The sequence below is a fragment of the Astyanax mexicanus genome, chromosome 25 (assembly GCF_023375975.1).
Source record: "Astyanax mexicanus isolate ESR-SI-001 chromosome 25, AstMex3_surface, whole genome shotgun sequence".
Lineage (NCBI taxonomy): Eukaryota > Metazoa > Chordata > Actinopteri > Characiformes > Acestrorhamphidae > Astyanax > Astyanax mexicanus.
The window spans coordinates 18,680,181-18,705,505 of NC_064432.1; the positions used below are offsets into that span (position 1 = coordinate 18,680,181).

Sequence of the window (25,325 nt, forward strand, 5' to 3'; positions counted from 1 at the left end):
CATCAGTATTAAAAACTGATTACTATCATGCTGCTAACTGCAGCCTGGATGATCATACACTAGCCTAAAACTATTTGCAGCTGTTCAGTAATCTCTAACAGGCCTGCTTATGTGTTTTCTGACACTATAAAACACATTGGCTGTTTGGATAGTATACCCATCAAACCAGAAAAGGCATTGAGGCACACTCACCCATGAGAACTTTAAGGCAGTAAACTATAAGCTTTGATGTCAGGCTGTGCAGACAAAAGCTCTTTCCTAGTTTAATTCCACATGTGGCTCCTTTGCAGTGAAGGGGCTTGGCTCTTTCCTAGACCAGGATTGAGGTTATATAACTGAAGCAGTGAAGGACAGGGTGGGAGAGGAAAGAGGAAAATAAAAGGAAGCTGGTGGAGATCAAGCTCCTCAGCCACGGCGCATATTTGGCCAGAGTGGTTTCAGAACTGGGGCTACAAAAAGCTGCCAGATGTTGGGTTACTTAAAGCCACACTTGCACCATTTTCTGTCTTTCCCTAAATGCCATCAGTCTGCTGAAAACACTTGCCTCGTTAGTTTTTTAGCAGAAGGATAATGTACCTAAGAAGTAATCGCACAGGCAGTTCTAGCCAGACACTTCTGGTCACAATCATTACTAAACACTGCGCTGTAAACTGTGGGTGGTAATGTCTTCTGTGATGTACTCCTGATACACACTGTGACTGTACAACTTCGGAAACAAAATGCTTAATTTAAACTCGGGCAACTCATGGACACCAGTGTTCAGCCTCAGTCACAAGATAACTCCTCACAACTTACACAGGTGTGGGTTTCCCACATCGTCCCCTGAGGTAGCACTTCATGATCAGTTTAAAAATTCCTATACCATACTTTTGACATTCCTTTTGGAATGTTTAGAATCTATATTTTAAGATGGAACCACCCCCATGCTTCACAGTTGACAGGTTATTCTTGCCATGAAAGTTAAAATATACCTTTACTCTTGTTTCCTAAAGTCTAAATGTCTGTATAATGTGTAGCTGGTAAGGTTGAGATCATGTTTGTGAAAGCAATGCTGAACAGTGGAATGGTGCACCACCTCTTTTGACTCATGTTCTTGGCATTTATATTAGGGTTTTATTATTTATTTGCATTTCTGCCCAGCATATGATCAGTTTGCTTTGATAATTTTCTTGGTCTTTTTTAGATCTCATTTTGACCTTCTTATTTTCCCTTAACTGCCATTTCTGATTTGCCTTTTCTAACAGCAAATGAGTAGTTAGCTGCGAGTGTTTTCTTTGTCTTTACTTCCACAGTTTCCCTGAACTGCAATTTGTTACTGACAGTCTGCACTATTTGATGAGGTTTATAGCTTGGATTTCCTCTGTACGTTTCTTTGTTTTATTGGAATGCCTGAAATGTATACTTATACTTTCTCTCTCTCTCTTCATCTCTCTTTTACTCTGTTTCTCTGAGTGACTTTCCACTGGCAGTGTTAGAGCAGTAAAAGACCTCTGCAGTAAATGGTCCAGGCCGGGTCACCGCCTTCCACTCCCTCCCACCATATTAGCCACTGTTCATTGTTACACACACAGAAGTGCGACTCATGACTTTTCTGGGGGTCTGGTAGGCGTGGACGACTGCCAGAGGAGCAGAGTGTCCTCCACCACCACCACTCTGTTTACCTCAACTGCTTAGACACCAGTCCTAGCACTTTAGCTGCATGGTAAACAAACACACCATTTTACTCTAATTTCAACAGGTGTGTCAGCCTGAGGTATCAGATCGCTGCAGTGATGTTGTGCACAAAGTAAAAAAACTCAACAAGAATATGATCAAATGAGCAGTATAGAGTTATACTGAATCATGTCATGCCCTTTTTTTATTCACCCAAACAGGCAAAAAGTGTGAAGGGACCATAGAAAACACACTGAGGAAGATATTATATAGTAAGAGACTGAGCTGAACTACAGTTAAATGTCAAAGTAGCATGTCATTGGTTGCTTTAAGGTAAACTTGTTTTAGTTGAGTAAACAGTGTAAGAAGTGTAGGCTGAAATAAATGGCTAAATGATCAGGGTATCAGGGTATATGCAGCCACACAATTCTTAGGTTTTGTCCTAGGTGTACTTTCCATGTCTTGTGTGCACCATATTGCAGGCTAGAAAAAGTAAACATGTATGTTTTAATGACATTTATAACAACTGATTGACAGGGAAGACTATTAAAATGAAAGTCTCACAAAGTTTGGGTGACATTCTTAGTAGGGGTGGGAATCTTTTACTATCTCACGATTCGATTCGATTCCGATTTTGGGGGCCACGATTCGATTCAAAATCGATTTTTAATTCAAAACGATTTGAATTATAAAAATTTCTGCTTCTGGCTTATGAATCTTATTGAAAAAAAGCCTCCAAAATATTCACTGGTCCTGGAGCAGGTAATGTGTTACAAAAACAATAAAATGTGCAGGAATGTGGGTCCTCAGTGACAGAGAAATCACTGGGATATCACAATGACGTTTGTCAATGAACAATAAATAAATAATAAATTACACTGCTTTATTACCAGGCTACTAGCGGTGGTGTGTAGGTGACGCTGCTGGGCTGATGTGATGATAGCAGTGGAGCGCTAAAGTTCAGGAGCAGCTGCTGATTAACTAGTTAATTTTAGGCCGTTGTATTTCTTCAGAAGGGGGGCAGGAGGTGGAGAAATTAATTCATATTGTCCATTCCTTAGTTCCTCTGTGATGGGGAGCTGAAATTAGCTCTGATTAGCTTATTTTATTTTTCCGTTCCACCTTAAATGCTGCAGCCTGCTGCCACCTGTAGCGTTATTTAAGGTGGAACTGGAAAGTTAGCCAGTTAGTTAAGCTTGTTATGAAGAATTCTGCCATAAAACATTGAAACTACACCTTAATCTGAGGTAATATAGTGCTTGTTCTGCCATCTTACCGGTGATTCTCATACACCTACGCTCTGTGTGGGTCTGGAATCCCCAGGGTTGCCAGGTCCAACAAAAATACCCAGCCCAAAGTCAGTCTAAAACCCGCCCCTCAGAATCGATTTTGGGACATTTTAAATCGATTCTGAATCGTAGTAAATGAGAATCAAGATTCTTATGTGAATCGATTTTTTGGCACACCTCTAATTCTTAGAGCTAAAAACGAGAGGAAAGCGTAACAAAATATGTACAAAAGACCCTAAAAACTGTGTGTCCACTGTTAGATGGGAGTTGGACATATACAAAAACCTCAACCCAACTGTGAAGCATGGTCGGGAGCATCACTGTTTGGTGCTGGATTGGTATTTTCCAAGCCTGGAAACCTTGCATTCATTGATCACTGAGGTCTGATCTCAACCCTGTCTAGATACTGTGGCATGACCTGTAGAGGATAAACCTGTTATGATAACTTTTTCCCCCTTTCAGACAATAGTTTGTACCAAAAATATTTGTGCTAACAATATTATTGTCATTTTTAAAACATTTTACACAACATAATTAATGTAATTACATTGTATTAAACTAAGTAGTAACCAACAAATTGTCAGCATTGAAGTCAACATACAGCACAAGCTTATTCACATTAAATAATTAAGTCTCCTCTCTAAATAATCAAATGGGCAATATTGTGGTCAGCACAATTTTTTGAGGTCATGTCCACAAGATATATGATTAGGATAATACATTTTTAAAGAATTAATAATTGAGATTAATTAATTGTGGCAGGCTTAAAGAGGGTTGTGCACACAAGGCATCTAATGTGTATTGATTAAATGAAAAGAAATTATTACAAATTCCCACTAAGTGTTACAGGAAATGTTTGTGAAATGGGTGTATACACGTTATTTAATTATAAAAAAAAGGGTGCAATTACTTTTTCCAGCATGCACTGTGGATGTATTCTACACATGCCCAAATTAGAAATAGTACAGACTGTGCAGTACAGATAAGTGAAATTAGTTTAAATTAAATAAAAAAACTGTGATGGGTTTGTTCCTGCATCCGCTTTACTGTTGGGGCTAATCCAAAAAAGTGTTGCTATTATTATCTCTCTCAGCACATCTGCTGAGGCTTCCAGGAACATCAGCGATGATGTGTCCAGCAGCAATGTCTGACACACTTAAATACATTACATGTTTTAGTACAGTCGCTTCGAGATGCACTGAAGTGCATGCAGTGATGCTGCAAGTTTTAAGACGTAAAACTGAAAGAACACAGGATCCACACAGTTAAAGTAAGGCCCGATCCCATTTCACCTCTTACCCCTACTAATTAGCTCTACCTGTCAGTTTCACAGGAATTGGCAAATAGCTATGATTAAGTAATTAGCGGTAGACTAATTGGATTTGGGCCTAAAAGATGTGATTTTAGCAACCACCTGGCAACACTATATCAACCACTTGGCAAAACCATGGCAGCCACCTGGAATTTCACAAGGAAAATTTAGCAACACAATAGCAACTACCTTGTATACCATAGCAACCATGTAGCAACAACCTAACAACTGTCTAGACAGTTGTTGGAGCTGAAATTTAGCAGTGTAACCTTTAGGAATCGTTTAGTAGTTATTTTTTTATTTGAAACTATATAGGTAAATGGAACATAGTTCAGTTAAAGTTGTATTTGCAGTATTCTATTACCATTCATTAACAAACCCAATCCCATTTCTCATTTGTACCCCCACTGAGTTACAAATGGGGTGTGGATGAAATCCCCCACCAAGAAATAATAGGAACCTAATTCATTGTCAAAATATCAAAACTGTTGTAATAGCAGAGGTGCAGTAAAGTTCAATACTCTCACTGAGCACTTAGCAAGCTAGCTAAATTTCCCATTCCACTTTAAATTATGCAGCAGCTTCAGATTGTAACTGCTGCATCATTTAAGGTAGAATGGGAAATTTAAATAGCTTGCTAGCTACCAAAACAAACACTACTTTTCCAGACATACCCTGTGATTTCTCATAAACTCCATTTGGAGAGCCATGTAGCCCTAACCCATAATCATAAACCCTATATCCCAAAAAGAATCAGGACACTCTAACCCTAGATGTAAACACGCAAAATAAGGGGTAGGGCTAAGTGGACGGGGCGAAGGGTAAAATGTGATTGGGCCTAAGAAATGAATTGCGCTACTGAAGGCCATTATTATTGTTCCTCAGAGAACCATCTCCAGGGACAGGTCAAGAGTGAAGTCATGGAAAATGTCTCAGAAAATCCTGGAAAATGTTTTTTCTAAAAAAAAAGAAAAAAAGGAATCTTGCAGCTAATTAGAGTTTCGGAACTTCTGAACATTTACCAACTTCTTCCTCTGCTCTCCATTTGATAGAAGTATCTTCCAGCCCTCAAATGGCTGAAGGGCTCTCTCTCTCTCACTCACTCTTTAACTCTCTGTCCCTCTCGCCCCGTCTCTCTGTGTAAATGTCAGCAGGCCCAGCTGTCTCTGTTAGTAATCGCCCCCGCTCCTCTCCAGTGACATCTCCTCTCACTCTGGGGGCACGGATGTATAGGGACAGTTGTTTTTGGTACATGTCCCTTTGTACAGTAAACATGCTCTGTGTCCTCTTGTCGTAGGGGTCGAGAGCAGTAGGGGTGGTGAAGGACTTTCTGTTGTGTTTTTGTTTTTGCACTGCATGCTTCGTGCTTGTGTGAGGTTTCTGGATACTTGTCATTTGTTTTAGTTTCGCAGGTGGACTTTGTTTTCGTCAGCCAGCCAGGCAGTAATACATGCACTTCAACACGTATAAAGTTAAAGATGTCCTTCCGCTAAATGAACAAATGGTTAGAATTTGTCTATAAAACACCACCAGCGAAGTACAATTGAGACAGGTTGGTGTATGTGTAGAACAGTTTTGTTTGCACCAGTTAAAAGTAAAAATCCATTATTTACTTTTTGGCCCTGGACTACCCACCTCTGTGTGTAAGAAACTATAGATTTACATAGGATCTCCGGTGGATTTGCAGTTTTACAGACTCTTAAGACTATGTCACTGGCTGAACTGCACTAAGCAGGGCATTACACATGTTATAAACTAACATATGACATTGCAAAGACTGTTATTAGTGTAAAAATGTCTCTAACTGTTGTCTGTCTCATTGCCTTGCAGTGCTGTTAGCCAATCAGAGGTGATACATTTGCATGTATGAATCTTCATGATCAAGAGTCGAAATCCTATCGTTTCTCCCCCCACTCCTCCACTGGACCAAAGCACCACTGTAACGAATTACCAGAGCACAGCTCACATGGCATTCATTTATATTAAAGACCACAACTAGACATTTTAAAAATTGGCTGAAAAAACAATAGAATGAGATCTTTAAAGCCATAAAAGTTAAAGAGTGGAGAAGGGAAAAAAAAAAAATTATTCATAGCATTAATGTGCTTCTGCAGCCAATGCATGCAAAAGCAAATACATTAAATCTAAAAACAAATTTGTCTGATAGGTAGGACTGTCAAATAAATTTTATTTCTGTCATTATCACAATATTTCTGAAGTTTTCTCTATAAACGCATTATAAGGGATGTGATAATGTTGTGAATACCAGCTCAAACTGCATTACCAGTGAGCAGCAACAGAAGGAGATCTTCATACTGTCGACTATGCTTAAGCAACGTAACTAGACTGGAGGCAGAGTGAGGTAGAGTGAGGTAGGGGGCCACAGTAAACACAGACACACCAAACTACTTCTTAACGTTTGAGAAGCTTAAACTAATAAAATGCTTCATTTATCACATCTCACATTGATATCAGGATATCCAACAGAGGTATCACACCTTTTTTCCATACTGTGCCTCTCTATTGGTAGGTTTTGCCGTTTTGTTCTGCTTACATCACTTACCAACAGCTTTTGCTGGTTTACCTGAGCAACCATGGCACTGCTACTGGCTCTGATACAAGAGCTGCTGCCAACATGGAGATTTCAGAAATGTAAACTCAAAAAAAGTCTTCATCTGTCATCATTCATTATCACATTGTTAAACCAAAGAAATGCAGAACTAGTACTGGAAGAGTGCTGGCAAGCTAAACGCCAGTAAGTAAATGAGCTGCAGCTGAAATTGATTAAATATTGCGTAAAGTGATGTTTAGTCTGTTTTTCTCCCCCTTGGTTTGTTTACTGCTCTTTGTTTATTCTCCTCAGTAGGTTAGACCTCCCTGTATTTTAGGTGCTGTGGTATAAAACGTAGGTTTGGAGTACTTGGGACTTAACTTTGGAAACTATGCAGCACAAAATCAATCTGCTGATTTTATAAGCTAAACAACAACATAATGTTTGTCCAATAAGAAACTGAAAGAGGGTCACTTCAATCAAAAGACTGTTGCTAGACAGCATGACTAATATACAGTCATATGAATGCAAAGGTCCTACTGCAATAGTTTGGTGCAAAATTACATTAATAACTTTTCACTATTTTTGTTCAGTGTAATTGATATGGGCCTTATGCCACTTCTAAATGAATTCTGATGAAGTTCAGTTGAACTATGAATGCAGTGTGGACTAATGACATAATGACTTAATGAACCGAACTCAAACAAACACTTGAGGCTGTGAACTCGCCCTGCTTGGTGTAACGGGAAAACCATGGTGATGTGTGGCAAATTGCTTTACGGTATTACAGGACAGGAGGGTGCATTATGCAATAGTATATAATTGTATACTATTACTTATTTATCTGACTATCTCATATATGAGAATGTCTTTGTGTGTATGTGTGAGTGTGTGCATAATTTTAATATTTACCCAAGTGAGCTGTGAGACTTAACTTTGAGTTATCAGTCTTACTTTGCGTTATGGTGACGTTGTGTTTATGAAGCCCCAGTGTTTATGAAGCCCCAGTGTTTCTCGTCTGTTATGTCAGCTAATTGGCAATGATCCAGTGGTTCTCCTCTGCTGATCACTGCTCCTCTGTCTGTTATTAACCATTAACCGGGAAATGATGAGTAAATGATTTATGAAGATGTGATGGATCTGCACCAGAAACTCCAGCTGGAAAAACATGCATCAGTCTATCGATCTGAAGGTGGAGGATCAAGAGTGTTGACTCTGGAATATTACAACAGATTATTATAGATTATTATTATATGTATGCATATAAAAAGGGAGCTGCAAGAGCTTTTTTTTTTGAGTGATACAGTTAGAAGACTAACTTTAGGTACCATTAAGAATCATGTTTGTGAGTGTGAAGCTGAGGACGTGTGAGGAACGAACTACCATGTGTGATGTAAAGGTTCTATCATTGATTGCTCCCATAGTGACAGGGAATGTCTTAAAGCAATTGGAAGATTACTTTTATTAGTTTTATTAGTAATTTAGCTATCGGTTCTGTAAATACAGTAATTGACATTACATAACATTAATCACAATACTTTTAACCATAGATATTTTAATATTAATCAAAATATTATCATAAGTGTTGCTTGTATTCTCCTGTTATTTATCATTATTATTTTTAGTATTTCCGTGAATGCACCAGCTACAGCTGCTGGATGCATTAGTGGTATTCCTAGAAGCACCAGCTGAGATAAAAATAATAATCGCAGCACTTTTTCTCTTTGTAATTTGTAGATGATCCCTTGCTCTTGCATTTAAATTAAATGAATGGAAAATGTAATAAATCTGACTTGTAATACTTGTAATGTAATAAATGACTTCTGTTACAAAAATCTCAAAATGATCTCTCTTAAGATTTCTCTAAGTAATTTGTAGACGTTCCCTTACTCTTAAAACCAGGCTGGAACAAAACAGTAATTCCTAGTTAAATATTAAGGAAACTTTGGAAGTTGTGAGGGTTCAGTTAATATCTTTTGTATGGACCAACTGAAAAGCTGATTACTCAATTAATCGTTTAAATCATTTTTAGATTATGTGATAAGAATAGCTCTCATTGTTTCACACGGTCACAGCAGTGTGTGTATAGAAGTGTACTGTTGGAGAATCGCCCCTGCATTTAAGAGTAGTTTCCATTCAGCTCTGTTTTATGCTTTTGGACATTTATCCATTTATTTAAACTTTAAACACTGTCTCACATGCTCTCACAATGCCCCTCATTCAGTTTGTTCTCCATAAAGAGTGAAAGGCAGAAAAGCCCTGACCATTCTCTTCCATTTACAGACAAGACTCCACCAATCTTACGAGCCAGTTGAAGGGTCAGAGTTTTCCACTGTGTGTGTGTGTGTGTGTGTGTGTGTGTGTGTGGGTGTGTGTGTGTGAGTGCATGGAGATGGCTGGGATTGCTGCCCATAGTGGAAAGAAGAGGCTTATTAGGCCCTCTATGTGTGTGTGTGTGTGTGTGTGTGTGTGTGTGAGTAAGTGCAGATTCGTAGATGACATATTTCAGAGGTCATAAAAGCCAATTTTAGACTCAACTAATATATGGGCGCTATATAGACAAAAGTATTGGGACACTTGTTCATTCATTTAAGGGAGTAAAAGAGTTTTGTTGGATGCTTTTTTTGGATTGATTTCAACAAGAAAAGGCTTTCTAGATTTTAGACCTTTTGGCAGCCCATATATTATTAGTGAGCTCAGGATGTTGGAGGATTACCACCCAACCTTATTCCCATCTCTCAAACTTGTCCTGGAAGTATTGGCTAGATCACCATAATACCAGAGAACACTAGAGAACTCTAGAGGGAGCCTGTGAGTGAGTCTTTTATGAATGGAGTGAATTAAGCTAAAAGCTAAAATGTACTACTTGTTATGAGTATTTTAGAAAGTAGAATAATGTATTTTACTTAAAAAGCAAATAAAATTTGCCTGTATATTTTAGTTTATCTAAAGAAATTAGGTTTTACACTGTAAAGCAGCATTATAGCATTATAGTAGCATGAGCTGATTGGTCGGCGAGCTGATCCTGGAGATACAGATAGAGCATGTTTACAAGGCTTATAACTGGAGTTCAAAACAATAAAAAATGATGTCTGTGATGCATGTGATGCTGATACATTTGATATAGTTCTGTGTTGAGGACATAAATACATATTTTAGTATAAAACTGATCAGACATTTATAAAGTCTGATTCTGCTCAGTTGTTTTATTTGAACCCATTGATTGAGAGTGCGTATTCTCCTCTATAGAGATTATTTGGCATGGCATCGCTAGTTCTGGTGTGCGTTTAGTTCTGGTGTGTTCTCGTGATAAATGTGTTCCTGGAGAGGAGCCAGGTGAGTCGGCGATTTCCCACAGTGAAAAATCGTGTAATTTGTGACCCCATGTCGCCGATCAGTCGTGTAGTGTGAAAGTCTCAGCAACTGAAGGACTCGCGTTTACAGCACAACCAGTCATTAATTGAGAACAGCACAACAACCGACGACTGAAAACTTGTGTAGAGTGAACCTGGCTTTAAGCCTCGTTGCAATAGGTTCTTATATAGTTTATCTGCTCCAGAAAGTTCTATTTTATTGGCAGTACTTGGCAAGACAAGCTGTGTGTGTGTCTGTATGTTTGCACACCTGTGTCAGCAGTGGGTTTCACTTGAAGGAGCTGAATGCATTAATTATAATGGGTGTCCACAGACTTTTGGCAGTAGAGAGCCCTTTCCATTGTAGTTGTTTGTTTGTGTCCTGGCTGTATTGTTGCCACACACCGGGCCATACATTGTCCAAACACTCTAGTTCCAACTCTGTGTGAGTGTGTGTGTGTGTGTGTGTGTGTGTGTGTGTGTGTCGTCTCTTCTCACTGACTAAGAGCTTCCTCTGCTTTCATCAGTCTACAGCAGCGCTGTCCATATAAGGCAGTCAGATCTGAAGGGACTGATTTGTATACATATACATCTCTGTCCTCCAGTCTCTCTCACTCACTCACTTTATCTTCTCTATTTCCACACACACACACACACTCTCTCTCTCTCAGGGGTATATCTGAATCAGATATACAACTGCCGTCTGTGGAATGTTTATAGGGACGTGTTTCTTCTTCAACACTGAGATTTCTCAGGAAATCTGCCTCTCTGAGTGTTTAGGTTTTGACACACACATACACACGTAGGCTGTTCGTCAGACAGCCACCATCACCTTCATTTGTAAGGTTTTTTTTAAGGAATAAACCTAAACTGCTACAGACCTGAACCATAATCAACTTTAGAAAAAAAAAGCCAGGGTTGTTTCGAGATCAGAAAATGTTTGGGTTTGAGTATGGAGGCCTTGTTGTAAGTTTCTCAATCCTCCAACCTTTGCGGTTTAGTGACATATGATAGTCAGTCACCCCAAGTAGTGATACGAGGGACACTAATAGCTCAGCGATATAGCGATATATAGCGTTTTTTTCAGCAGGGTAATGCTCATTCACACTCATAGCAATGGTTTCCCAGGGATGTCTCTACCAACACATGGAGCCTTGCTTTTAGTCTCCATTCTAATCCATCTCATCTCAGCGAAGTTGAGGTCAGGGCTCTGTACCGGCCAGTCAAGTTCTTCCACGCCAAACTCAATCAACTATGCATGCTATTATAGACTTGCTTTGTGCACTGGGGCAGGCTGGGTCATGCCGGAACAGAAAAGCTTTGTTTACACAAATTGGAAGCATATAACTGTCCAAAATGTCTTGGTATCTTGACTAAACATTAAGATTTTCTTTCATTAAACTGAAAGGCTAAAGCCAACCCCTGCAAAACACACCCATTGCATTATCTTCCCTCCACAAAACTTTACAGTTGCTTTAGTCAAGTCAGAAAGAGACTCCAATAGAGAAGTATGATTCCTCGGTACACAGACCACGTTTCCACAGCTTAAAAGTCCACTCTGACGCTTGGTATTGTGGTTGGTGATGTAAAGCTTACATGCAGTTGCTTGGCCATAGAAGCCCATTCCATACTCTTGCTAATGTCTGTCCAACACTATATTTTGAACCCTATGCTGGTTTTGCTGGATTCACTAGGCAGGGCTTGGTGAAGGCTGGGCTGGGTGTTGGCTACGTTTGCTCAGGGTTAGGCTGGGTCTCAGTCCAGTCCATTACATAACATACATACATAGAGCAGTGCATCAATGGACTGTAATGTTATACCTACATAGCAGCTTAACTTCCAGAAGGATAGCAGTGCATCGTATTGTGTTTTTAATGATGTATGCACATTGTTTTGACTTTAGGCACACCCATCAGTTCAGTTCAGTTCGGTCTCTTTCATGGTCGTCACATGATCAGCTGTCAGTGGGAGTGTGACACAGTGTGGCAGATCTCTGTGTGTGTTTAAGATGCCGGTGTGTTGTCAGCCTGCAGGTTTGTGGAGTTTCCAGTTTTGAAAGAACTCAGTAACTCAGCAGAATGTAAAGCAAACAAAACACACACACACACACACACACACACACACGTGTTGTTTAAGAAAGTTCGGACATATGCCACTGTATACTAGGGCTGCAACTAATGACTATTTTTGACTTTAGCCGACTAATCTGACGATTATTTTTTTAATTAGTCACAATTATTTTTTTTGTCACGCCCAATGCATTGAATGTCAAACGTTTAGGGTCCTAGACCAGTTGTGCAGTACATTTTGATAGTTTGACATCAAATGTAAAAGGAGTCAAATGTAATTGGTTTGTGTTTCTGTACACTGTATGCAAATCATTTTCTACCTCTCTCTCTCCCGCTCTGTCTCTCACTGCAAGTTCCTCCAACTCTGAAACCTCATTGGCCAACTTAGCATAAGGAGAGGCCAATCAGGATGCTCTATTTTTCACTATGTGCATGTGTCGCTCCTTCACACATTAACGACATTGCGAATTAAATTCCACATCGTTGTCGATTACGTCAACTAAACGTTGCAGCCCTACTATGTACATCATTTATTGTATTATCATTTATGTATGTGTATTTGTTTGAAATATGCACCATAGCCATAAATACAGCCCAGTGTGGAATGGAAATTAAAACAAACTAAAATTAGCAAAAACAATGAAATAAAATTACAATCTCTCTTTTGCATTTAGTTTATATGCTCAGTTTCTCAAGTCTCACATTTCAAAGAGTTAACAAATTAGCAACACAGAAAACGTAACCTGTCAACTGGTACAGTATGGCATGGCCTTTGTAACCATTCATCTGACCCTTCAGTGGAAAACAGGTCATAGTCGACTTGTTGGATGCAGAGGAACTGGTCAGGCATGAAGACCTCAGACAATTAGACAAAGGTCAAATAGTTATAGCCAGATGACTCGAGTAAAGCATCTTTGAAACAGCAAAACTTGAGGAGGGACCAACCACGAACCTAATCAATTTGCAAGGGCAGTGAAGGCCACCCTATGTAGCCTGTAGTGACAGAAGGCCTTGAGTCACGGAAACGTCTAATGATTCACTTTGCAATTGACAAGACTTAAAGGATCTGCTTCTAGACATGGCGACAGAAACCACATGACCCTTTCTTGGAGGTTTTGTAGAGTGAGCAGTTTCTGATGGCTCACAGAACACTCACAGCATAACAAGCAGGTGGTCTCACGGGTATATAGAATCACCTATAAAACACGAATGCTACAGTCTATCTCTGAGAATGCTTTCACTATTACCTTGTTTGGTTTGGACTTTTGGACATCTTAGTTTGGTCATCACCCATTAAACAACAGCAGAAGAGGAAAAAGAACAGGTGTTGTGCAAAAATCTGACTCCCTGTTATGTTCATGTGTTTGCATATGGTACCTACAGCGACTGTAGAATAAAAGCCCCTTTAACCCAAGGTTAATGATTCAGAAATACTGCAGTTTAATTTTCCAGATTTTGTGATAAAGTCCCACAGGGTTCTATTTTAGGGTCTATAAATCTGATTGGCATATATGTTGCAGATTATAAAGAGTGGGCTTACAAACCAACTTCTAAAGCTCTGAGGGGAATGATACCCTAAAACCTTAAGCTCAACCTTAGAAACCAGAGTGAAAGACCCTTTACTGAGGGATGAGCATGTTGTTGGTGCTACAGTCACGTTTTGCCTGACAGTGTAGAAACACACACACACACACACACACACACACACACACACACACACACACACACACACACACACACACACACACACAACACATACAAAACCCTAATGCCCACAAGCTGACACAGTGCATTTTAAATTTGCTGTGGATTTCGCAGCTTGTGCCACAGAACAGTCAATCCAGCGGGGGACGAGGGACAGGGATGTGGGTGTTGCAAGCAGGAACATTTCAAATACTTCATCTTTCACACACTCCGAGAGCGAGAGAGAAAGAGAGAGAGAGATAGAGAGAGAGAGGGCGAAGGCCACTGATCTGCACTGCAGTGTTTTGGTTTGGCAGCGAAGAGAATTAGAGAGGACACCATGTCTTGCTCTCTTTTTCTTTCTCTCTCTCTCTCTCTCTCTCTCTGTCTCTCCCTCCCACAGCGCAGGCCAAATTTGGATGAATGTATGCTGCTGCCCTGTGGAGTGGAATGCAGTTCCCACACAAACACACACACCCTTCTGTAAGTCCACTACATTCCACAAGAAACACCCACAGCACTGAGGAAACCAGTACACTGAATTCTGAAAAACACGTGCTTTAGTAGCTAATTTTATAGTGTATATTAGAGAAAATGAGTAGAATGAGTTTAGGGATGTCCTGATTCAGTTTTTTTTTTACTTACTGATCCAATCTTCATAGATTGGAGCCTCTTAAGGCTGAGTATCATCTGATACTGGTCCAATCTGTGTGAATTTGCTACGTTTTTAGATGTTTGGTTTAGTGGTTTGTATAAAGAGACATTCTGGACTGATTAAATTAGTTGGAAAGTTTTAATTAATAAAAACAAAAAACATTTTAGTCCCCATCCACATGTACCCAGATATTTTTCCAAAATTTCAGGTCACTGAATATATGTGTGTATAGTAGTTCACAAGTTATTCATGAGTAAGGACTGAGAGTATGTTTTTTATTTTTTTTTTAGTTTAGATGATATGGAAAAACAAGGCAAATGTGTGGAAGACCCTTCAAAATGACCCATAAAAATACTTTAATATTGCAAATTCTGATCCAGATGGTGACTCCTGTATCTACTATAGCTGTAGATTAACCCCTTTAACACAAGGTCAATCATTCAGGTACTAATCCTAAAGCGAGAACTACTATACAGCACTTTATTTTACCAGATTTTGTGGAGTCCCACAGAGTTCTATTTTAGGGCCTACAAATCTGTTTGAAATAAATGTTGCAAATAATAAAGAGTGGGCTTACAAACCAACATCTAAAGGTTTAAGGGGGTTGATACTCTAAGACTAACCTTAAGTTTTGAAAAGTTTCCACATCCACATGTATACACACATACATATATATGTGTGTATAGTAGTGTATACACAGTATGATTCACGAGTAAAGCAGTATGTTTTTCTAATTGGTTTAGGTAGTATGGGCATGTGTGGAAGAAAAGCTGCTCAAATGTATGAATGATTCATCGAAAAATAGTTCCACACTGATGAATATGAATATTGTCTGTTAATGTTTTCTAGATGAAGCCATAGAACAAATTGGTGAAAACAACGGATTGGAAGTGGTTCAGGCCTAAAACATGTATTGTCACAAATAATTGTATAGCAAAATATATAGCATATATGTATACCAGTCTGCCTTAACATTCAAATTACACGCCTGATTTTCTATGCCCCCAAAACAGGTTAAAATTGTCAATGCATTTACATTTTTAGCAGTTTGTTCTGCAGTGATCTCATGATTTGCCACCTGATTATCAATAAGTCTTCTGCACACTTGTCCCTGAGGGAACAATCCACAAAACCAGCCTAATGTTTGGAAGATGTTCTGACCCATCAGAATTTGGCCCAGAACAAAGTAACCAATTCTTTCATTTTCCCTACTTTTAACTCATTAAGAACATACAGATCACTTGCTTAGTCATTCATTTTAACCAGATAATGTGTATTTTCTCTCCACCTCTCAGTGGTTTCAGTGTTACGGATGATTTGTGCAAATATAGACTTTGCAAGCACTATTATAGCTGGAGCTTGTGGTGGAGGTTTATTGCCCTTCCTTTCTGTGAGAAGGTGTGCATGTATCAGCGCAGGGCTTGTCACAAAGAACGCTGTCAATCAACCTGTCGATACACCCACACCCTTCACCCTCTTCTCACCTGATCCTGTTGCTGTGGAGATTCGTCCTTGTCTGGGTGGTGCTGGTGCAGACTACTGCTGTAGCACAGGAAAGGGACGACAGTGTGAGAGCAGCTGAAGTGGTACAGCCCAAAGTCAAGGTCAATGAGGGAATAGACCACAGCAACTGTGTGTGTGTGTGAGTGTATGTCTGGGTATATGTCTCTGCAGTGGTGTTTGTGGTGTGTGTGTGTAAGTGAGTAAGCATCTGGGTGAGGGCCCCTTTAGCTGTGTATGCATGTGCATATTTCTTCTACAGTGTGTGTGTGTGCATGTTTGTCCTACAGTATGTCCATCAGTCATGCTTTAAATAGACTGTCTTATCTGTTGTTGTGTGTTTGAATATGTATATGTGTTCAGAGAGAAAGATTCAGAGAGAATAATTTGTTTGTACTGTGAATTATCAGAGTTATATTGGGTGCAAGATGGATCGGATATTCCTAATTTCCGATTAAGTTGCTCCACAGTGATTTGTGTACCGAGAATATGTCATAGAAGGCATTACCACAGAAAGTGGACATCTCTTTGGGTAGTAAAAATCGTTACTGGCAGTGTCTGGCTAGAATTTTCCATGTGAACACACATCTCCTGGAGGTTAACTCAGCATTATTTACATTTTACTAGTTTATTTCCCATGACCTTTGACATATTAGTGTATAATTGCCATCGTTGATCTCTGTAAAGTACAGAACACTTGGCCTCTTGACCTTTACTGGTTTTTTCACCACCTATATTAAATATCACAATACCAGCCAATCACAGTAGGTTTAATGAACGCTGTCAAAAATAATGCAGGCCAATCTAAAAACCTGTCTGTGAAAAATATTTCACACTTCTACTCAGTGATAAAACTCTTGCATCTGGACTGTAATTGATAAAACAGGAGGACCAGTGAGTTTTTAAGCTTTCTCGGTCACGTGACATCGCGATCAGTAGCTCCTCCATTTCCACTCGCTGTTGTGTTTATGTGGATGCACCCAAAGCGTAATTACAGTGTGTGGCAGTGCACAAATATCTATTTTATTAAACTCAGAGATGTGGACTAAACAGGACTAAAATTACAGTAGGACCAAGGAGTTCAGCAAAAAACAGTAGATAATTCAGCCTGTAGAAAAACACAAACACTCCTGACGGGAATAAAATTACAGAGAACATTACCCCAGGACCCCCTGAGAAACTAATCCCATCCAGACCGGGCTTTAGATACCCTACTTACTTTACTGTATTGTTTATTAATTAAACAAAATGTTTTCAACAAATTTAAATTCAGATTGCGTTCAGGCCTAATCGTAGTCTGTTGCTTGTCTGTTTGATTTCAGGTTGCTATCGCAGCCTATAGGGTTCCACTCTATCAGTGTAACCTTAGTAACCTGAGCCGTGTGGCTGAAGTGATGAACTGTCCTGTGTATCACTGCTATATCATTCAGTGTTAACTGATACACCCACCCAGCAAAAACACACCACTCTCAGAGTCTGGCCGTTTGTGTAGACAACTCCTGACATAGTTTAAACTCAATATCTTTCATGTTTTGTTGGGTCAACTTAATTAAAATCATTAATATACATCCATCATCCATTTCATGCCTTAAGGGTTTGTAATGACGTAAAAAAGTTAAATAATTATGTTATTTTAAACAGGTGATGTCAACAGGTCACTGTAATCATGCTTTGATCAAAAAGCAATATCCAGTAATCACAAGGAATCACAAAACCTTACTCTGCAAATCAGAAGCCTCACACAGTGAAAAAGTATTGTGTATTGTGGTCAGATGAATCAGTATTCTAAAACTTCTAAAAGAAAAAAAGAAAAAAAAAACACAATAATGCTGTGTGCTCCTGCCTGAAGACAATAAACTATTCCACCCAGATTATTATCAACAAAACTTCCAAATTGTATGCTCTGTCATGATATGAGCAGCTTAGGCTGCTTCAAGACGACACCTTTTCCAGGAATGTCTGCGCACATTACAAAAGCATGTCTGTGAAAGAACAGTGTACAGGTAGTGGACTAAACTAACCTGAATTAAAAATAAATAATGCAAGGCTCATACTCTTACACACCTTAAGGTTACAGTTTATGTGCACCTAATGCCTTTTTTCTCTGCATGCAGATAAACTCTAGCATATGGTGCACAGTGTTTGAATCCCTGTTGCAGTGTCAATGTCAGTAGACTTGACATGATGCCAGCCTAGCTCTCAGCTTTCTCCCTCTTCCACTCTCTCTCGCTCTCACTCTCATGCTCTCTCTACACGTGCCGTTCTGAGATAAGCAAGCGGATGCTGTGAACCCTCAGCTTAAAAAAACATGCTGTCGTCATTTTCCCATTCCTCCATGTCTCTTCTCCTCCTTCGATCTGTCTAGCCAAAGCTCTTGAGTCATGGAACTTTATTGCTCTAATAGATTTGTTTTAGCTTTCATATATATATATATATATATATATATATATATATATATATATATATATATATATATATATATATATATATATACTATTTCTTATTAATTACTAAACATCTGTATGTTATATAAAATGTATGTATTATGTATGAGCTATTTTGATACACTATTATATAAAGAAAAACTTCTCTGTATTTAGACAAAGGGATCTAATGACAGAGAACAAGCCAAAAACTTGTGGTTCTGTACTAATCTATACAGCCCAAGATCACAATAGTGCCACTTAGATTGATTTCCTTTTCCCTAAAATACATCAGAAGATTTGTTTATGTAGTTTAGGACACTGATTGATTTACTGTTTTCCTTAAACTTGGACTAAATGGCTTCGAGCTGGTGGCTGCCACGGTTTTTAGGCTGTCTGCTGTAATGTTGTCCATGTTTGTAGACACCAGTGTGTCATCCAGCATCAGAAACCAAGAAGCAAATCTAATAGAGATTACTTAACATCTCCACAGAGCTTAAGGCCAGTGTGTTGACAGTTTATGCAATTTTGCTAATTGGGTTTCATAACCTGACATTACAGGTTATTGTCAGCTACACTGGCCTTGTAGCTCCAAGTGTCCAAACCTCCTATCCCAAAGAAGTATTGTCTAGAGCTTAAGAAGATTTTGGGAGACAAATATGATGTAATTTCTCAATTATGTCACAGATAAACAGCAAGATGTTGCAGTACTGAATGTATATATTTCAGGCCTTAGCCTAAATTACCTTATTTTTCGCACTATAAGGCACACTTAAAAGACTTTCATTTTCCCAAAAATAGTCAGTGTGCCTTATGTATGAATTTTACCAGTCAGGTATTAAGTTTAGTTCTCCAGCAGTGTTAGCATTACCGGCTAAGCGCTAGCCATTGAGCCATTTAGTGGGGAGTATATCGGCCTCTGCGTGTTTACTGTGTTAAAACAAGCTACGTGGGACGAACCGCTACACTCAGGGTTTCTCAGTTAGATGGCATTAGCAGTTAGCCGCCTAGTGGAAATCTGGAAATCTGAGCTTGCTGTAAATAAACGGAAGCACTTTACTCACCCAAATAAGCAGTTTTCAGGAGAGACATTTGTGTAGATTAATATCCAGAGCTCATCTGACTTGTCTGACTTGTATAAAAAAGTGTTTTTTTTAAGAATAACACTTTTGTTTACTTTACTTAGCTTAGCTGAATTAGAAGGGAAACATGGCGACACCTCTTAAGACTTCTTAAGAAGTGCCACTTAAAATGCGCCTTATAATCCGGTGCACCTTGTGCATGAAAATAGACCAGAAAATAGACATTTATTGATAGTGTGCCTTATAATATGGTGTGCCTTATAGTGTGAAAAAGCCCTTTTGTTGAATTTTCCCTGAAACAGTGTGTGGATTGGTGTAGACTGGCCTGTAGGGTGCAGAGGGGTGTTGTGTTGTGCTGTGTGGGGTGTTGGGGTAAGCTGTCCAAACCCATCGTTTGTCAGCTGTGCTCCAGTTCTGCCCGCGGAGTCGAGTGTCCGTCCCGATCGGCCGGCAGCGCGTGAAGAGGAACTCACTTTGGGTCTATTTTTGTCTCTCCCCCTGTTTACAGACAACACGCCCTGATGCAGTATATCAGCCAATTAAACAAGTTCACCCTCAGAAAGAGAGAGAGAGAAAGAAAGAGAGAGAGAGAGAGCAATGAACAATGAAGTTTACTAAATAGGACAAAGGGTGTCAATAATAAGTCAAATAAGTCAAGCTACTGTCCACTACAGATATATGAACACAACTTGCTGATGGAATTAGGCTACAATCTTAAATATAAAGGCGTTACAAAGGGTTCCTTGAGGAATTAAAGGCCCTTTTTATCATTTTGACCTTAGCAATATTCATATTTTTCCACCTTACCCTAGCAGAAACTTGTGCAACACACTGATTTGCAATTCACAAAGACTTGATGAATAAAAAAACCTACTCCAGTCTGGCGTATTTTGACTGTAAGCAGTTTAGACAGATTTAGAATGCAGAATTAGACAGTCGCTGGTAGATGCTGCACTGATCAGCGATGCTGCACTGATACCGATCTGATACTGATCTGCGCTGATAAGCTGTTCTGCTTTGTAAACTGAAAGAGCTTTACCTTTAAAACCTGTGCTGCTACTTTTATACTTTTGACCTGGGTTTGACTTTAGTCAGAAATCTCAGAAACTGCTTTCATTTCATATCAGACATCTGCTGCACCCCCCTCAGGAAGTCTGCACGAATCAGACGTTTCATCATCCGGCTGCAGATGCAGAGCAGTTGACTCATGACTTTCCTTTTTTTTCCAGCTTAGATTAACTGTAATGCGTTTCTGCGCTGGATTACTAAACTGCTCACTAATACACTGCAGACTGAGCAAAACACAGCTAGCAGAGCACATGCAGTTTGAACACATTTCTGCAGTACTTACATATCGTTGCTGTTCAATCAAAAACAAGTATATCCATTTTTGACGATTTTTAGGTTTCTACGTAATTTGAACAGACAGACTGTCCTTTACACTGTTTTAAAATTTCTTGATGAATGGACCAATAGAAGTTCTCCAAAGTGAAGTGAAATAAACTATTTTTACAATGACTTCCGTTGAAGGTTAAGAAGGTTTTATTTCTCTTCTCTAAAGTTGATATTTTGGAGATACATGCTTTTCATGGGACAGCAGCGATATGAAGTTTAATACATTCAAATGCAGGAGTGTACAAAGAGTGTACAAATGCAGCTCATTTACAAAGACTATGGTACATAATACAAAAAAGAACTATAGAATGAGTTGATTTGAAAGTGTAAATTGTTTCAGGTACAGTTTAGGAGACACAATTGTTTTTCACCTCAGAGAAGCATCTAAAAGTAGTTTTATACCGACATGCCAGATGTCATGGGACGGGAACTAGTACTGTGCCCGTGACTTTTGCCTGATCTACACTGATCTGTGGGATATGTGTGTGAGCACACTGGCCAGTGTTCATCCTCAGGCTAAACACTGCTATCCCATGACTTTTGTCATAAATAAACACACAGCTAATATTACAGCTAAGATCTCACTGTGGAAGTGTTCACTTTTCTGGATAAAAAGAGAGATTTGGAACTTTGCCAGTTAAATAAGTTTCAAAAGCTCTGTGTTTTGTGCTTTATACAATTTGCTGCTCTACTCTTGGAATCATAATCAGGTTTCTTCCTTGTTTTCTACTTGTTATCCGTGCACTGTTTTTTTTTTTTATTAACTTCTTGTTTTACTGATCCATCTGTCATTTTAAAATTGAATTTGCGTTCCCATCCCACTGACTAACTCTCTTGTTCTCCCCTCTTTTTCTGTGTCCTTTTTCAGTGCGAGGATGTCGCCCAGGGAAGATTGTGCAGATGACGGAGGCGGAGGTTCGGGGGTTGTGCATTAAATCCAGAGAGATTTTCCTCAGCCAGCCCATTCTGCTGGAGCTGGAGGCCCCTCTCAAAATCTGCGGTCAGTTTCACACTCAGAATTCATCTCATACACACACCTATCATCACCACGTTTCACTCAGCAGGGTCTTTTCTGCATGGTACAGCATCCAGTCCAGTGGAAGGATGCTGAAAACATGATAATATTGCACGTTATTTATTAAATTATACTGTGAGAAAATAGCACACTTTAGCACAGCAGTTTGTGAGCCAAAGGGAGATAGCCAGGGCTGTGGTTTCAGTCAGTCACATCAGTGTGGAATAAGATGGTGGAGACTAATCGCTGCTGTCAGCTGACAGCCTGAGCTATACAGTCTAACTCTACAGATCTTTAAGGACAGTTGCTGGTGAGCCATGTCTGTTTCACTTTCTTCTGTGGAGAATTACAGCACTCACCAGCAGTTCTCGATTATGGCATTCATATTTTAATGATTTTCCCGCCATAATGATTCCCTGTCTCATGGGAAAAACTGTGCGCTTCAGTGAGAACCAGCAGTGCATATCAATGTGGCTTTTTGATGGATACCAGAACATCCTTGTAAACAAAAAATTAAACAGACGGTCCTACCGTGTTAAAGCTGAATTAAAATAAATTCCAAATACAAAAAATACACTTCTGTCAAAAAAAAATCAGTGCAATTGATTATAATTTATAATAAAATGGTTTCTTTATGAATTAGCCTATTGTTAACTTTATAATAACAAGCATCACTGCTAACATATAGTAGATTGTTAATAGGTTCCAGGGGTGTAACAAACTTGTGTCCACATATACAGACAAGTCTGGAAGCAATATTAATAGTTTGTAATGCAGTGTAATGCATATATTATTTTTAATAGTTATAATATGTGTGAATCTCTTTCTGTACTGTAATCCTGGCTAAAGTATCATTGCAAACAATATTACATTTTAGAGTTTAACTACAAAATAAGAAAAACACCACATATTATTTTAAACTGGCTTAATTCAAGGTTTGTTTTAGAAATGTTGTAGCAGACACCCTAAGCATCTTAACATCCTAACCACAATAATTGGTCTACAACAGATTATTAGGACACTTTAAAAGTGAGTACATTCTCTGTTAGTTGCCATTACATAACTAAAATGTTCAGCAACTGTTATCAATCTAGTGCTAGATAGCTAAGCTAACTAGAAATAATAGCCTGCAAAGTGTTACGTCTCCAGTCTCTCCTTCCACACTCCCGAACTCCATTTCCCATGAACCCACTGGTGATGACGTCACTGTCAGCCGCTCACCTTCACCCAATCGCGTCACGCTCCCCCGTTCAGACTCACCTGTGTTCTAAGTTGTTCCGGTTCTATGTTTTGTATATATAGGGTTCTGTTAGCATTGGTTCCTTGCGAGGTATTGTCGACTCATGTTGCGTACTGAGCGTTTTTCCAAACCCTTTTCTGACTGCCTTTTTGTTATGACCCTTTTTCCTGTATTACGGATTTTGCCTTTTGTCTTCGCCCTTATCGGATTTGTTGTATTATCGGATTGTCTTTCTGGCTTCGGATCTTGGACTGTTTCCTGTACTACGTCTTCTGTTTATACTGTGAGTTCTGTTCAATCTGTTATCTGGTTGTGTTATCCTGTTTACGGCTCTGTAAATAAACCAGTCTTTACCTTTTATTCGGCAAGCGTCACCCCTATCTGTCTGGTGTTACATAATACCTCGCCGAAAGCTGTGATGGCCGAATTTAAGGATTTGCAGCAGGCTGTTGATAACCAGAGGAGAATGCTCGGGCAGCATAGCCAGCTGTTCGAGGGTCTAACTCTCTCTGTTAGCGCTCTCACCGCCCAGCAAACCGAGCAACACTCCCAGCTAGACCAGATAACCGCTAGCCTCCAGGGTATCTCAGCTCAGTTAGCCCAGCTGAGTGTAGCTACCTCGGCTAGCTTAGCTCCCGCTAGCCAGGCCCCGGCTAGCTTAGCTTATCCAGCTCCGGCAGCAACTGTTTTTTCTGTGAGTAAACCGGACAAATATGACGGTTCTCCGAATCTGTGTAGGGGTTTTTTGCTCCAAATGTCGTTATATTTTGCCAACATGCCATCTACCACCGATAGAGTTCGTGTTTCGTTTTTTGTTTCGCGTTTGACCGGTAAAGCTTTGGACTGGGCTACTGCTATCTGGCCTATGGTGGAGAGCGGCACCTATGAACGATTTTTGGGCGAATTTCAGCTTGTTTTCGATCATCCCCATCAAGGACAATCTCAGGGAGAGTTATTGGTCCGTTTACACCAGGGAAATCGCCCTGTAGCAGATTACGCGCTGGATTTCCGTACGCTAGCGGCGGGTAGCGGATGGAATGAGCCAGCTCTGCGTGTCATGTTCCGTAATGGTTTACGGTCGGACATTTTAGCTGAGTTAGCCTGCAAGGATGATGGTCTTCCCCTAAATGACTTGATTTCTCTGGCTATAAGACTGGATCAGCTTAAACGAAATTCGTCAGCAGATCATAAGAATACTGCTACAGCTGCTCACCTGGATACTCCTCGCTCTGCCGGATTTACTCCTCGGTTCTCCACCTCACGTCGCCCAGCTGCCTCTTCATCGACCCGTGAGGAACCCATGCAAGTCGACACTACTCGATTGTCAAGAGAGGAACGACAACGACGCATTCAGGCTGGATTATGTCTATATTGTGGTGGAACTGGACATATGCTCCGTAATTGTCAGATTCGGCCCCCCCGAGTATTGAATAATAACTATAACACTTTTGGCTTGTCCCGCGGTGGGCAATCCCATGGTTTCCATGGCAACCCGGACCGTCCATACGAGCCACCTGCTGAATACTCGGGAAAGCGTGTGGAACCTTCTCCACACGCTAAAGGGGTAAGCGGTCACTGCTCTGACATGATTTCCAAATCTATTTTCATTTCTGTTGTTCTGCTCTGCCAGTCAGTTTCTCCTTCTGTGTTTCCAGCACTAATAGACTCCGGTGCCGAGGGCAACTTTATTAATGAGCAGCTGGTTCTACAACTCCAGATTCCAGTAGAACCCTTGGATAAGCCTGTGAAAATGTCTGCGGTGGATGGGACACCAATTGGACAGGGGACCATCTCCCACACCACCGTTCCTGTCAAGATGAACGTCAGTGCCCTGCACTCTGAGGAAATCAGGTTCTTTGTACTAACAGACACAGACTATTTTGTTATTTTGGGTCTCCCATGGTTGAGAAAACACAACCCTTTTATTTCCTGGTTAAATAATGAAATAATGTCTTGGTCTCCCTATTGTCATGAAAATTGTATCACTACTCCTAAATTGAAGGTCCAATCTACAACAGTAGAAAGTCCTGAGCCTGAGTCTCTTGCACATATCCCTCAAGAATACTCTGATCTTCGTGAAGTTTTCAGTAAACTTCGGGCTACTC

The 25,325-nt window shown here is 39.8% G+C and overlaps 2 protein-coding genes across 2 annotated transcripts in view; one reads left to right on the forward strand and one right to left on the reverse strand.

Moving 5' to 3' along the window:
• Positions 1–25,325, reverse strand: part of rela (v-rel avian reticuloendotheliosis viral oncogene homolog A) — a 136,053-nt gene that overhangs the window by 49,166 nt on the left and 61,562 nt on the right. The window lies entirely within an intron of this gene.
• LOC103033313 (serine/threonine-protein phosphatase PP1-beta catalytic subunit) overlaps positions 1–25,325 on the forward strand; it is a 46,265-nt gene that overhangs the window by 10,893 nt on the left and 10,047 nt on the right. The window contains exon 2 of the mRNA XM_007230177.4: positions 21,834–21,965. Coding sequence (XP_007230239.1) covers positions 21,834–21,965 — 132 coding nt within the window. The remainder of the gene's footprint in view (positions 1–21,833; positions 21,966–25,325) is intronic.